This window comes from Pristiophorus japonicus, chromosome 2, assembly GCF_044704955.1.
Source record: "Pristiophorus japonicus isolate sPriJap1 chromosome 2, sPriJap1.hap1, whole genome shotgun sequence".
NCBI classification, from domain to species: Eukaryota; Metazoa; Chordata; class Chondrichthyes; family Pristiophoridae; genus Pristiophorus; species Pristiophorus japonicus.
Genome location: NC_091978.1, coordinates 316,629,901 through 316,645,931, shown reverse-complemented (window position 1 = coordinate 316,645,931; position 16,031 = coordinate 316,629,901). Strand labels below are relative to the sequence as shown.

The 16,031-nt window shown below is 42.2% G+C and overlaps 1 protein-coding gene across 1 annotated transcript in view; it reads left to right on the top strand.

Annotated features, from left to right (window-relative positions):
- ccna2 (cyclin A2) overlaps window positions 1-14,801 on the top strand; it is a 36,450-nt gene extending 21,649 nt beyond the window's left edge. Inside the window, exons 7-8 of the mRNA XM_070865268.1 lie at window positions 876-1,009; window positions 13,525-14,801. Coding sequence (XP_070721369.1) covers window positions 876-1,009; window positions 13,525-13,579 — 189 coding nt within the window. The 3' untranslated portion in view covers window positions 13,580-14,801. The remainder of the gene's footprint in view (window positions 1-875; window positions 1,010-13,524) is intronic.
- Window positions 14,802-16,031: the final 1,230 nt, after the last annotated feature.

Genomic DNA, 16,031 nt, shown 5'->3' with positions numbered 1-16,031 from the left:
ATTTTCCAGGCAATGTATTGGTTTAACTAGGCTTCCTATTCTAATTGCCATTGACTTACATGTCATAATCTGTTCCCAATTCCACACACTTTTCTGTGCCCAACATTGCTATAGGGAAACTTTGCTTTTTTTCTTTTGTCTTATTTCTCTGGGTTGTATTCTTTGTCCTTTATCATATCTTTTTTATCCTTTGTAGGTTTCCTCTGACTAATACTGTGAATTTTAAGTGCAGTTTAATCAAGTCAATTTAAAAATATGTAGTGCAATCTGTTGACTTCAACACAAAGCAATTCTGTGTCAAAATGTGTTTAATAAAGAAGGGTTTGCACATTCACACCCACCCTAATTATGCCAATGTTACTGGTGGCCTAAGCAAAAGGGCTGATCCAATGTTTTTTTTAAAAAGAGGAAAAATGTAATTCTGCAAGGATCTAAGCTGCTTGCCTGTCCTGGACTTGACTGGGGGTGCCCCCTCACATACCTTTTTTTATGGAGGTCTGTATGCTTACATTCAATTTGACCTAGTTGTCACATAAGCATCAGCTCGAGGGAGGTCTGTTCTGAGCAAACCATCACTTGTCTTGTAATAGATGGGTAAAAGTTTTGCCTCTTAAGCACTGAGGAAATTCCTGGAAATAGGAACTCCTGTAGAATATTGGGGCCCATCTGTGTTATGTCTTTTACTTCATTATTTTTGACTCGTTGGGAAAAACCAAAACTTTAAATTTAGAGAGCTAAATTGCTAGTTTCTTGTTTTTGAGCGGTGATAGAAATAAACATGACCTTGATTTAGACTTGCTGTTTGTGTTGGTGTTCTCTTTTATATTCATATATAAGATATTTCTGCAATAACTTCAATTGCTTTTTCTTTACAGCCTAGATCATTAGCTCAATTTACTGGCTATGTCTTGGAAAGCTTAATGCCTTGTGTGACAGACCTGTACCAAAACTACCTCAAAGCATCAGAACATGCACAGCAAGCAGTGCGGGAGAAATACAAGAGCTCTAAGTAAGTATGGTTGTGAATTTAAGTTTTGATTTGCCTCTTGCTTTTTACATGTGTAGGATAACTACAAGTGTAATTTATGCACTGGAGGGAATGTTCTCCAGAGGAAATAGTTTCATAATTCCAACTGTTGCTATTGCTGTAAGCTTGTTAAAAGGTGAAATTCACAATGACTTCAGTTTTATTTGCATAACATCTACTCTTAAAGCAGTGAGATTTGAGGGTGCACTTTTCTTTAACCATCAGGAATTGCTTCATAAAGGGGACTACTGTCAGATATAACCTAACCAGGGTGGGCTAGAAAACTTGCCAATGTTCCACTTCAGTCTTTTCATAAGAAAATGACCCATTTGTGGAGGTTGAGATCCCACCAATAATTCATTGCTCCACACTTTTCAAATGCCAATGCTGCTTGGGAGCTGTGAGGAGGGGAAAAAAAGCTGGCCTCTGCATCACTCTGTTCCTCCCCCACCCGTTGTGCTCGGGAATTATTAGGTTGAAGAAACATCACTTTCTAGATTATCCAAGTGGTACTTTATGAAGAATCATGAATCTGACACTTTATTTTGGTACAGTGCAAGGAAACTGGAGGGAGTGTCTGGAGCTTAAAATGTGACCACCTGGAAGTTTAGAATTTGCCATTCAGACTGCTGTCTAAATTGCTCTGTAGTTTTCTCTCATATGTTGGTGACTCTAGAACGGACCAGCTGGGATAAACTTGCACAATATTGAAATCTGTTCTTGAACAATAAATGAGCAGGGAAAACAAAACTGAAGTCTAAACACTGTTTCTTAATCTCCTAACTATTTGTCAATTTGTCCCCGTAAGATATATCAGCCATTTCATATAGTTGCCTGTTTTGTGTATCGTTGCTGGGAATAACATGGGTTGGCATCTTTTACTGACCTGGCTACCAGCTGGAGATCTTTAGTGCCTGAAGGTTTCTCATGAAGAACTGGACTCCATGCAGAGTGTCACTTCCTGCTCACTCAAACTAGTGGCAGAAGCTACAATTAGGAGGGCCAAGAGGAATTATGAAATTAAATTATCAAGGAACATAAAACACAATATTTTGCAGAACATCAATAAATTTAAAAAAAGGAATGTTGGGATGGGAATAGGGCCCTTGAGTGATAAAACAGGACAATACGACGGGTAACAATAGGGAGATGGCAGAAATATTAAATCATTATTTCGCTTTGGGTATTTAGTAGGGAGATAGAACAGGTTGATATGGCATTGGATGATGAGTAATGAGAAGTGCATTTAAAATTTAAAAGGGGATATATTAAATAAACTAATCAAACTGGTCCGGATGGATTGCATCCACGCATTTTAAAAGAATCTAGGGAGCAGATAGCAGAGATATTAGGACAGATATTTAATAACTCATTAGAAAAAGGTGTAGTGCTAGAGGACTGGCAGATAGCTAACTTGATACTTATATTTAAGAAGGGGATAGAACATGTCCAGGAAATTGTAGACCAGTCAGCTTAACATTGGTGGTAGGGAAAATAATGAAATCCTTACTAAAGAAGAGAATAGAAGAACATCTAGAAACAAAGTATACTAAGAATAGTCAGCATGGATTTCAAAAGGGAAAATCGTGCTTCACCAACCTTACTGAATTTTTTGAAGAGGTAACTGATGGTAATGTAATAGATTTAATGTATCTAGATTTTCAAAAGGCCTTTGATAAGGTACCCTATAATAGACTAATGTACAAGGTCAGAGAATGCAGTCAGGGGACAAGTAGCAGAATGGATCGCTAGCTGGCTTCAAGACAAAGCGGAGAAAGGAGCAAAGGGTAGCTATTCACAGTTGCAGAAGGTGGGTAGTGGTGGTACTTAAGAACATAAGAAATAGGAGCGGGAGTAGGCCATTTGGCCCCTCTAGCCTACTCTGCCATTCAATAAAATAATGGCTGATCTGATCTTGGCTTTGACTCCTTTCCTGCTTGTTCCCCATAACGCTTGACTCCCCTATCATTCAAAAATCTGTATCTCCACCTTAAATATATTCAATAACCCAACCTCACAGCTCTCTGGGGTAGAGAATTCTAAAGATTCATGACCACCTGAGAAGAAATTCCTCCTCCCCTGTTTTAAATGGGCAGCCCCATATTCTGAAACTATGTCCTCTAGTTCTAGATTTCCCTGTGCCCCCCCCCCCCCCCCCCCAAGGGGAAAACGTCCTCTCTGCATCTAGCCTGTCCAGCCCCCTTAGAATCTTGTGTTTCAATAAGATCACCTCTCATTCTTCTAAACTCCAATGAGTATAGGCCCGATCTGCTCAACCTTTCTTAAGACAACCCCTTCATCTCTGAAATCAACCTAGTGAATCTTCTGAACTGCCTCCAATGCAAGTATATCCCTCCTTTTTAAATGAGACCAAAACTATGCCGTATTCCAGAGGTGGTCTCTCCAACTTCCCTACTTTTATACTCCATCCCCCTTGCAATTAAGGCCATGAAACATTAAATCTTCACCAGTCCTCCACCTAGTTACTTGCTGTACCTGCATGCTAACTTTTTTTCTTGTTTCATGTACAAAAACCCCCCCCCAATCTCTCTGTACAGTAGCATTTAAATAATTTTGCTTTTTTTATTCTTCCGACCAAAGTGGATAACCTCACATTTTCCCACATTTATACTCCATCTGCCAAATTTTTGCCTACTCTCAACCTATCTATAATCCCTTTGCAGATTCTTTGTGTCCTCTTCACAACTTGTTTTCCCACCTATCTTTGTATCATTAGCAAATTTGGCTACATTACACTCCGCCTCCTCTTCTAAGTCATTAATATAGATTGTAAATAGTTGTGGCACCCCGCTAGTTAGTTTGCCAACCTGAAAATGATCTATTTATCCCAACTCTGTTTTCTGTTAGCCAATCCGCTATCCATGCTAATATATTGCCCCCAAACCAGTGAGCTCTTATTTTGTGGAGTAACCTTATCAAATGCCTTCTGGAAATCCAAATGCACTGGTTCCCCTTTATCCACCCTGCTTGTTAAATCCTGAAAAAACTCTAGTAAATTTGTCGAACATGATCTCCCTTTCATAAAACCATGCTGACTGTCTGATTGTATTAATGATTTTCTTAATGTCCTGCTACTACTTTCTTAATGGCCTCCAACATTTTCCCAATGATGGGTGTTAGGCTAACTGGTCTATAGTTTCCTGCTTTCTGTCTCCCTCCTTTCTAAAGGGGTGTTACATTTGCGCTTTTCCAATCCGCTGGGATCTCTAGAATCCAGGGCATTTTGGTAGATTACAACCAATGCATCCACTATCTCTGCAGCCACTTCTTTTAAAACCCTAGGTATTAATGTGAGGAGTAGTCGGAATAAGGTGGACGAATTAACTGCGCAGATAGCAGTTAACGGATATGATGTAGTTGGCATCACGGAGACATGGCTCCAGGGTGAACAAGGCTGGGAACTCAACATCCAGGGGTATTCAACATTTAGTAAGGAAGGACATTAGCTTGGATGATATGGAATCTGTATGGGTGGAGCTACGGAATACCAAAGGGCAGAAAACGCTAGTGGGAGTTGTGTACAGACCACCAAACAGTAGTAGTGAGGATGGGGACCGCATCATACAAGAATTAAGGATGCGTGCAATAAAGGTAGAGCAGTTATCATGGGTGACTTTAATCTACATATTGACTGGGCTAACCAAACTGGTAGCAATGTGGTGGAGGAGGATTTCCTGGAGTGTATTAGGGATGGTTTTCTAGACCAATATGTCGAGGAACCAATTAGAGGGCTGGCCATCCTAGACAGGATGATGTGTAATAAGAAAGGACTAATTAACAATTTTGTTGTGTGAGGCCCCTTGGGGAAGAGTGACCATAATATGGTTGAATTCTTTCTTAAGATGGAGAGTGACAGTTAATTCAGAGACTTGGGTCCTGAACTTGGGGAAAGGTAACTTCGATGGTATGAGATGTGAATTGGCTAGAATAGACTGGTAAATGATACTTAAAGGGTTGATGGTGGATAAGCAATGGCAAACATTTAAAGATCACATGGATGAACTTCAACAATTGTACATCCCTGTGGAGTAAAAATAAAACTGGGAAGGTGGCTCAACTGTGGCTAACGAGGGAAATTGAAGATAGTGTTAAATCCAAGGAAGAGGCATATAAATTGGCCAGAAAAAGCAGCAAACCTCAGGACTGAGAATTTTGTAATACAGCAGGGGAGGACAAAGGGTTTAATTAGGAGGGGGAAAATAGAGTATGAGAGGAAGCTTGCTGGGAACATAAAAACTGACTGCAAAAGCTTCTATGGCTGTGAAGAAAAAAAGATTTGTAACAACAACTGTAGGTCCCTTGCAGTCAGATTCAGGTGAATCTATAATGGGGAACAAAGAAATGGCGGACCAGTTAAACAAATACTTTGGTTCTGTTTTCACGAAGGAAGACACAAATAACTTCCGGGAATACTAGGGGACCGAGAGTCTAGTGAGAAGGAAGAACTGGAGGATATCCTTATAAAGTGGGAAAATTGATGGGATTGAAGGCTGATAAATCCCTGGGGCCTGATAGTCTGCATCCCAGAGTACTTAAGGAAATGGCCATAGAAATAGTGGATGCATTGTGATCATTTTCCAACAGTTTATCGACTCTGGATCAGTTCCTATGGACTGGAGGGTAGCTAATGTAACACCACTTTTTTTTTAAAAAGGGAGGGAGAGTAAACTTGTTATTATTATTAAAGATGAAATAGCAGCGCATTTGGAAAGCAGTGACAGGATTGGTCCGAGCTAGCATGAATTTATGAAAGGGAAATCCTGCTTGACAAATATTCTGGAATTTTGAGGATGTAACTAGTAGAGTGGACAAGGGAGAACCAGTGGATGTGATGTATTTGGACTTTCAAAAGGCTTTTGACAAGGTCCCACACGAGATTAGTGAGCAACATTAAAGTACATGGTATTGGGGGTGATGTACTGACATGGTAGAGAACTGGTTGGCAGACAGGAAGCAGAGAGTCGGGATAAACAGGTCCATTTCAGAATGGCAGGCAGTGACTAGTGGAGTGCTGCAGGGCTCAGTGCCGGGACCCCAGCTCTTTACAATATACATTAATGATTTGGATGAGGGAATTGAGTGTAATATCCAAGTTTGCAGATGACACTAAACTAGGTGGTAGTGTGAGCTGTGAGGAGGATGCTAAAAGGCTGCAGGGTGACTTGGACAGGTTAGGTGAGTGGGCAAATGCATGGCAGGTGCAGTATAATGTGGATAAATGTGAGGTTATCCACTTTGGGGGCAAAAACACAAAGGCAGAATATTATCTGAATGGTGGCAGATTAGGAAAGGGGGAGGTGCAACGAGACCAGGATGGCATGGTTCATCAGTCATTGAAAGTTGGCATGCAGGTACAGCAGGCAGTGAAAAAGGCAAATGGTATGTTGGCCTTCATAGCTAGGGGATTTGAGTATAGGAACAGGGAGCTCTTACTGCATTGTACAGGGCCTTGGTGAGGCCTCACCTGGAATATTGTGTTCAGTTTTGGTCTCCTAATCTGAGGAAGGATGTTCTTGCCATTGAGGGAGTGCAGTGAAGGTTCACCAGACTGATTCCCGGGATGGCGCGACTGACATATGAGGAGAGACTGGATCAACTGGGCCTTTATACACTGGAGTTTAGAAGGATGAGAGGGGATCTGATAGAAACTTACAAGATTCTGACGGGACTGGACAGGTTAGATGTGGGAAGAATGTTCCCCATGATGGGGAAGTCCAGAACCAGGGGACACAGTCTTGGGATAAGTAGGCCATTTAGGACTGAGATGAGGAGAAATTTCTTCACTCAGTTTGTTAACCTGTGGAATTCCCTGCCGCAGAGTTGTTGATGCCAGTTCATTGGACATATTCAAGAGGGAGTTATATATGGCTCTTACGGCTAAAGGGATCCAAGGGTATGGAGAGAAAGCAGGAATGATCAGCCATGATATTGAATGGTGCAGGCTCGAAGGGCTGAATGGCCTACTCTTGCACCTATTTTCTATGTTTCTATGACCCTAGGATGCAGGCCATCAGGTCCAGGAGACATGTCCACCATATGGGCTTAAGTTTCGGGTGGAGTTGCTCCAATATTTTTGGAGCATCTAGTTTAGTTTGGAGTTTCTTAGAAATCGCAATTAGCGGCATTTAGTTTGCTCCAGTTCTAGTGAGTTAGTTTAGTTTCATTTTAGTTCAGTTTTTTGTCAAAAGCGGGTGTTTCCAGCCACTTAGGCCTGTTTTGCAAGTTTAGACAGCGAAAACTTACTCCAAACTAACTTAGAATGGAGTAAGTGTGCACTTTCATAAGTTCTGAAAAACCTTACCTGGAGTTAAGTTCAGTGCAGGCACAGCCAGAGGTGAGGGGTGGGAAGCATTAAACACAGGACTAAAACATTAAACACATCATTTAAAATGGCCTAAAACCTCTTGCGATGATATTTTGCCTTATATCTGCTGAGTGAGGACAGTTGTTTCTCTCTCTTTTTATAAATAAGCAAGTGTAGGCTCCTGGCTGAGGCAGACACCAACATCGGCGGGGGAAGTTAGAGGATTTTCCAAAGCACTAACACCTTCACAACAACATTAAAGAAGCATAAGTACATTTAAAGCACCAAGCACAAAAAGTAATAAGCAATTATCAAATTTTAAAAAAGGAACCCTGCACCTAAAGCACCAAAACCAAAGTAATAAGCAACCAATCAATAACAAATTTAAATAAAAATAGAAGTCCTACCTTTGTGAAGGGAAGGTCTCTTGTCAGTGGGGGGAGGGCAAGGGGCTGAATGAGGTGGGGGGGAGGGGTGAATGGAGCCTGAACGTGGGGGGGGGGGGGCATAGAGGTTTAGGGAGGGAACTACAGAGCTTAGAGCCTCAGCAGCTGAAGGCACGGCTGTCAAGTGGGATGCAATGAAAATTGGGGATGTTAAGGAGGCCAGAATTGGAGAAGCGCAGATATCTCTAGGGCTGGAGGAGGTTACAAAAATAGGGAGGGATGAGGCCATGGAGAGATTGGAACACCAGCCGTAATGCAGATCCATCTGCATGTGAAATACGTCACTGTCATTGTAAAGTGTAACTTAATTTAAATATATTTTCACTGCAGTTTACCTAGCCTGTACACAACCTGAATGTGCTCTATCAGCTCTGTACAAATTACATCTGTATGCAGTAGTAATTTCAAACAATGGAACTTGCTGACTGCTCATTTAGAGCCTCATTCAGCTCGCAACCCCCCCCCCCCCCCACAAATACAGTACACTTTGTGGTTATTTTGTATATTTTGAGTTTTATGTTTAAAGCGCATTGCCAGTTGTACTATTTATTATTTTCAGGCTTTATGAAACATTAGAACAAAATAATCTCTGTGCTGCCAGTAAATACGCTTCATAGAGTAACAAAAGCCGAAACCACACAGGTTCTGTCACAGTGGCAATTGTAAAATCCTATCTTTACACTTTTACATGCTATGAACGTGGCAGCGGGCCTGCAGAGTGTCGAGTGGAGGTGGGGAGGGCGGAGGGAAGGGAAAGAAGGGCAGGGGAGGGACTGAACGGGAGAGGGGTGGGGGAGGCTGAACATGGCGGCCGATTCTACTGCATGTGCGTGATCAGGGCAATCCCGATCCTACTGCGCATGTCCAGCGTCCCGGCACTGTTTCCAGTGCAGGACGCTGGCTCCGCCCACAGACCCAGTCACCCCGCCACGCCAGCAGCTAGAAGGCCCGGGACAGCGGCCAAAATCGTCCCGAAGATTTTTGGCATACTTCCAAGCGTGGAAAACTGGCGCACCTCTGACAGAAATCGCTCGTGGCCAAAATTGAGGCCTTCGTCCCATTAGTTTGCCTAGTACTTTTTCTTTAGTGATAGTGATTGTTTTAAGTTCCCCCTTCCCTATAATCCCTTGATTACCTCTTATTATTGGGATTCTTTGTGTCTTCTACTGTGAAGACTGATAAAATATTTGTTCAAAGTCTCTGCCATTAATTCCCCAGTCTCATCCTCTAAAGGACCAACGTTTACTTTAGCTGCTGCTACTTTTTTTTTAATGTATTTGTAGAAGCTCTTTTTTAAAAAAAATATTTCTTGCTTGCTTACACTCATTAATCTATCTACTCTCGTATCTTTTTTTTTAGCTGTCCTTTGCTGATTTTTAACTTTCCAAATCCTCTGGCCTACCACTAATCTTCACATCTTTGTATGCCTTTGTTTTCAATTTGGTACCATCCTTAACTTCCTTAGCCACAGATGGGTTCTCCATTAGAGTTTTTCTTTCTCACGAATATATCTTTGAGTTATGAAAAATCTCCTTAAATGTCTGCCACTGCTTTTCTACCAACTTATCCTTTAATCTATTTTCCCAGTCCACTTTAACCAACTCTGCCTTCATACCTTTGTAATTGCCTTTTATTTAAATTTGAGACCCAAGTTTCTCCCCTCAAACTGAATTTGAAATTCTAACATGCAATGATCACTTTTCCTGAGGATCCTCATTAATTAATCTGATCTCATACATTAACAGATCTAAAATAGCCTGCTCTCTGGTTGGTTCCACAATGTATTGTTCTAAGAAACCATCCCAAATACACACTCTATGAACTTTTCCTTAAGGCTACCTTGGGCAATTTTAATCTTCATATAGATTGGACAAATCAAATTGGCATTGATTGTTACAGTACTGTTGTTTTTTGATTTATACTCTTTCCTACAGTGTAGCTAGTTAGGGGGCCTCTGGACTACTCTCTCCAGTGACTTTCCCTTTTTTTTTTAATCTCCATGTAAACTGATTCTATGTCTTGATCTTCTGAGTCAATATCATTTTTCACTACTGCACTGATCTCATCCTTTTTATTAATGGAGCTACCCCACCTCCTTTTTCCTTTCTGCCTAACCTTCCGAAATGACACATACCCCTGAATATTCAGTTCCCAGCCTTGGTCACCTTGCAACCACGTCTCTGTAATGGCTATCAGATCATACCAACTTACTTCTATTTGTACTGTTGGCTCATAAGGATCAGTGCTGGGACTACTGTGGTTCACAATTTACATTAACTATTTAGACTTTGGAATCAAATACACAAATTCCAAATCTGTGGATGATGCCAAAATGGGTGGGGGTGGGGAGGAAATAGTCAACGTGATGGGGACTGCTCAAATTACAGGAGGACAAATTGGCAAATGTAGTTTAACAGATAAATGTGAGAGGTAGTACATTTTGGTAGGCAGAATAGGGAGGTCAATTACTACTTGGAAGATGTGAGTCAAGGTGGGGTAGAGGAACAAAGGGATCCGAGTACAAATACACATCACCTAAAAGTTGTGACAGGTTAACAAGGCCATTTTAAAAAAAAAAGCAAACCAAGCACTACGGTTTATTTCTGGAGGTATAGAATTGAAAAGTAGGGAAGTTATGCTAAACCTATATCGAACCTTTGTTGGACCAACTGCATCTGGTCGTCATATTATAAAAAGGATATAGAGGTCCTGGAGAGGGTGCAGAGAAGTTACATGTATAATACCAGAAATGCGATGGTATACATATCAGGAAAGGATGAACAGGCTGGGTCTCTTTTTTTTTTTCTCTTGAAAAAAGAAAGTTGAAGAGTGACCTAATAGAGGTCTTCAATATTCTGAAAGGTTTTGATAAATTAGATAGAGAAAATGTTTTTACTTTTGTGGGGATGACCATAACTAGAGGCCATCAATATAAGATAGTCACCAAGAAATCCAATAGGGAATTCAGAAGAAACTTCTTTACCCAGAGAGTGGTGAGAATTTGGAACTTGCTGTCACGGAGTGGTTGAAGCGAATAGTATAGATGCATTTAAGGGAAGGCTGGACAAGCATATATGGGAAAAGGGAATAGAGCATTGCGCTGATGTATTTAGATGAGAAAGACAGGAAGAGGTTTGAGTGGTGCATAATCGTCAGCATAGACTGGTTGGGCCGAATGGCCTGTTTCTGTGCTGTGTAGCCCATGCAATATTTCTTGTTATATTGAAACTGGTGGTGGAGGACTGGTCAGATTTAATGTTTCATGGTATTTGCTGGTTCTTTAGGATTAGCGCTCAAACGTCTGTCTCCCTTGGATTCTTAAGGCCACTGAAAGACGGGTGAAGCGCAGTCGGCTCCATAGCTGCAAATTTCGGCTCCATAGTGCCCATTTTGTTTGGGTGCTAAAAGTGCCATGAAGGTTCGAAAATGGCATGTGCGTAGACTCACTCCTGATGCTGGCCATGTTGGATGGCATTTTGGTGTGGGCATTAGCAGGCGCACGGAGTGTCTGCCGGAAGTATGTAGAATAGGTAGATCATGACATTAATTAGTGTGCAATGCTGATTTGATGCCAGCGTTGCCATTTTGGAGCTCAACGCTCCAGGTAATGCCGTTTTTTAAATGCGCACAGCTGAACACTCGTTCAACAGCAGGAAGGACCCCCCACCAGCGCTACTTAAAGGGACTTTTGGACTGCACCACCTTTGCATGGGCAGCAACAGTCTTGGCTGGCTGACGGGCAACAGTAAAGGTACTGGCGGGGTGGGAGGATGAATGCTGTTATCTGGAAGACAGCAGGTTTGTGCTCCAGAGCTGTTGCAACTCTCCTGGGGTGGCAATCTTGGTAATCTGGGAGTTCAGATTGCTGGGATGCTGTGACACACCCTGCAAGCCCCTTGGGACACTGCTGTCTGCAGCCACGATAACAGCAATTTGAGCTTGCATGAGTGCTGTCTGAGCTGGCATGGCAGCAAGCTGACCTTGCATGACAGAAGTCTGAGCTTCCACTGCAGCACATATGTTGAGTAGCTTCTTCTTATGCTGCAATGGAAGCTGAGACATCGGCCATCAGATGCTGTATCATAATTGGATCTGCCAGTGCACTAGTGGTGTTGGCCACCACTTCCATGCTGGAAAGGATGGGCTCCAAGCTCTGAGCAAAGCCATGTGCCAAGTTGGTGCCAGACTCCTCCATGTTCCTTAACATTGCATGCAGGCTTCTGTAACCTTGCTCATGGAATCCTTTGCTGCAGAACTTGTGTGCAACCTTGCTTGAGAGCTGGCACCTGCGCTAGCTTGTCCCTTGTCCTGGCTGCAGGCCACTCGTGCCTGGTGTCTCCCTGTGCTTACACCAACTGTTGCTTGTAAATGGAGGATTAGGTATGAGGATACCTAATAATCTTTGGTTTCAGCCCTGCTGCTGGCCACAGCCTCCGTGATGACTGCTCCAGTGATGGTGACCTCCATCGGGCTAAGGAGCTGTGCCTATCCCGTATCATTAGCTCCTGCTGCCTCCAGTTATGAGCCAACTTGTCCTGGTGAGGGAAGTGTCAGTGAATATGGTGCAATGTGTTTGGGTGATGTGCCTGTCATAGTTGAATAGCTGGCAGTGTGCAAGCTGAGATGTGGGTGTGGCTTGCAGCAGTGCTAAGTGTGTGACGGTGAGGTGAAGCCATGAATGAAGTGTGAATCATTGATTTATTTGTAGGTGAATGGGGGTGTGGTGCATTGAGCTGTGAGGCTTGTGATGCAGTTGGTGGGATATGGCATTTGAAAATGTATTCACACTGATCTTTACCACTTGTGTGAGGTCATTGAACTTCTTGCAGTACTACATCCAGGCTCCTTGGGGTTTGACTCCTGGTATGAACTGCCACGGCTATCTGATCCCACTGCCTTTGCAGAGTTTATCTCCTGGTCCTCCTGTGGATCAAGGACCTGTCCACCTCCACCAGTGCAGTTTCAGAGAACCGTGTGGTGTGTGTCTTGCTGCGCCATTAGTCTTGCCTCTCCAGCCAGAATGCACCTCCCCTTTAAGAGGTGCAAGCTGGCTTTAAGTAGTGCAGGCTAGCTTAAGTGGTGCTAGCTGTGCACAAACTGAAGCCCGCGGTTGAGGCATGCAGCCACTCCACACATTTAATACTGGCTGCACGCTGCCATCATTTAAATTAGCAGGCAGCACAAAGTTTGCATGCTGCCAGCATTGGCAGGAATGGGCATGGGTTAATCATGCATCATAATCTTGACGTGAATAGTGTTAATACTTTAGAGGAATGTAGTGTACTGCATATGAAGAGTCGTGATGCCTTAATCTAGGCTCTCTTGCTGAATCAGTTCACCATTTGTCGTTCGTGGCAAATCTAACTGGTGTTTTACTGTGTGCTTTTTGTGAGGCAGCTTAGATGAAAGGTGAGGGTTCAGCTGGGACCCTTCAGAACTTAAATCTGCCCAAGACTTTTTAGTTGCTGATTGTTTTGTTCTCATTACAATCTCACTCGCAGACATTTATTTCTAACATGAAATCTTCCTATTTCAATTTATGCCAGAACCATTGAACAGGATAAACTTTTGCCCATTGCACTAATGGGGCTGGCAGTGCTATACCTCTAATGAGATACACTTGATGCCAAGATAACTTGGGTCTGCAACTTCAGCCTATTTGTTTCAGGACTAAAGAAAAAAAATGTTTTTTGTTCCATTTTTATAATGTGAATTTTCTCTTGCAGGTATCACTCTGTGTCAACCATTGTCCCACCACTCTCCCTGGACCTGCTGCTTTAATACAGTGATGCTATCCTCGCTTAGTGTGTGTGTGTATATATTGCATACGTTTGTAGAATCTGGAGACTATTTTTGTACAGCTCAATATTTTTGAGGGTAAAATGTGGACTTTCAACCAACTTGCCACTACAACTTCAAGCACTGATAACTGCAATCCACACCAGTAGTAATTTGCTGACTTCCGTGGGGTATTACAAGCAACAGTTGAAGCATGTTTTATACTTGTACATTTTTATGAATTATGAACTTATGTGCAATCCCATTGTATACAATTTTTATATTTAGAGCTAAAATAACCAAGCCCAAATTGACCAATAGGATAAGTTTTGTTAATTCACTTGGGAAACTATGTGTATACAATTCTTTTTTATCGCAAGTAGAATATTAGGTGTCTTGAAAGAATGCCAATGTATGATTATTTTTTTTAATAGTCCTGACTGGCTTCTTTCAACTGATGTTTGTTCAACTAAGATGTTAATTAAAAAATGCCATGTGGTTTAAATATGGCCAGTCTCACCTAGTACACTAATTTAGTATGATAAATACTGGTGTCTACTATTTGAGGGGAAAAGCTTTCAGATGTGGATTATAGGGTCAGCAATATAGGCTGGTTAAGATATATGATCAATATTATGTCAAAACATAATCCTCACACTAAAGCTAAACCAAGCATTGGCATACTCTGGCTGAGGATTAGCTACTTATGATGATCAATTCCATTGGTGCAATTTCTGTTACTTGTCAGTTGGGACTAAGTACGTGAAGTACTACCAGACATGAATAGGCAAATGTTTTGTGGTTCATAAGGATTTTAAATTTGGCCCAATTCTTGGGTAGAATGCTGTCTTTATCAGAAATATGACTGTCCTTTGAATTCTGCTTGGTATAAGTGAGTGCTTTAACATTGTCAACTTTGAGCTTTCTCACTGTTTGTTCTCCTCCCCAAGCTTAAAACCTATTGACCTAGTTTGGAGGTGGGGGTGGCAGGAAAAGAAGTTTTAACTTATAATTGGGACAATTGATGCATGAACTGATGTGTGTTTTTAGGTGAACCCTTGATCCTTCTCTATTGGCTGCACTAAATTGTGAACCATCTTTTGTGCCTGAACACCATGGCAGTACTGGGGGAAAATCAAGGCCTGTTACCATGTCTATTTGAATAGCTTCCACATGTAAATTATGGAACATGTAACATTTACAAATAAACATGCATTAGAACCAATGTCTGTCTGCCTTGAGTATGAGTGGCAGATACTAGTATCTTTGAAGTATTACAGAAGACCCTGATGAAAATTTATAAAATTTTATTGTCCAGTTTATCTTGAGTGCTTCAACTGTGTTTTCATTTTCATACCAGAGAAGGTTTACTAGGATGATACCAGGAATGAGGGGCTTTAGTTTATCGGGAGTGATCAACGAAGCTGAGATTGTTCTCCTTGGGAAAAGAGAAGTCTGGCACAAGAGGTTTGTGACTCCTCATGGGGGCGGAAACTTGATTGGAGAGGATTGAACATGGAGTTGCAGGACAGATGGGTATGGCTTTGGGAGGCAATGACCTGTTGACATTGCAAAGGAACAAAGCTGCACAGCCCGGGACCAGCTGTTCCAATATGAAATTTGATTTGAATGGGCCGCGCAGCTCGGTAAAGGGACCGTGCGCAAACACACACATTATGGGGAACATTGGTCAAAGGTGTGCTGATCATCTTGAGAGTTGCGCTGGAGGTGGGGGGGGGGGAGGCAAGGCAAGGAAGCGCGGCAAGGTGCAGAGAGACACAGGTGCGTGCAGAGAGAGAGCGAGGCAGATCGACAGACTCAGAGGTGCGTGTGCAGAGAGCGACACAGACACAGATTCTGAAAGCAAATTAGCTCGCAATATAAAAACAGGGGGCTAGACTTGGCACTTCACATCGCCCTTCTATGGCCTATATATCACCCAAAACAGACCTCTATCGCCCATTTTGAGGAAAAAGTGGAAACTAGGCCAGAAAGATCAGCCCCCAAGTTTCGGCTCACTTCGCCAAACTGATCGCCCACACAAGGCCCAACCTAGCTTTTGGCACATCACCATCACAAGGCCGGGCTGATCGCTCGCCAAGAACAAGGCTGGATAATAGTTGCTTTTCCTGGGCTTTACAGAAGAAAATGGGCACTACGTCTGCCATTTTGAAGATCGGAGGGAGGGTGGAGGCAGCTAAAAAAGCGTGGTTAGATAGTGGAGTTATTTAAGGGAGCTGGATAGACACATCTACTCAAAATTAATATTTAATTTTAATAACCTAGTGGATTAAGCACTAAGACCAAGTGAAAATAATTATTGAAAGTAGTGGGGCTGGAATAGAGTATTAGACTGAGATTGGTTGTACAGACTGGGGCTTGTATAGAGAGTAGGTTAATAGATTGACATTCTTTAGTGAAAAGTGCATTTATAGCAATTGAAAATAATTATTGA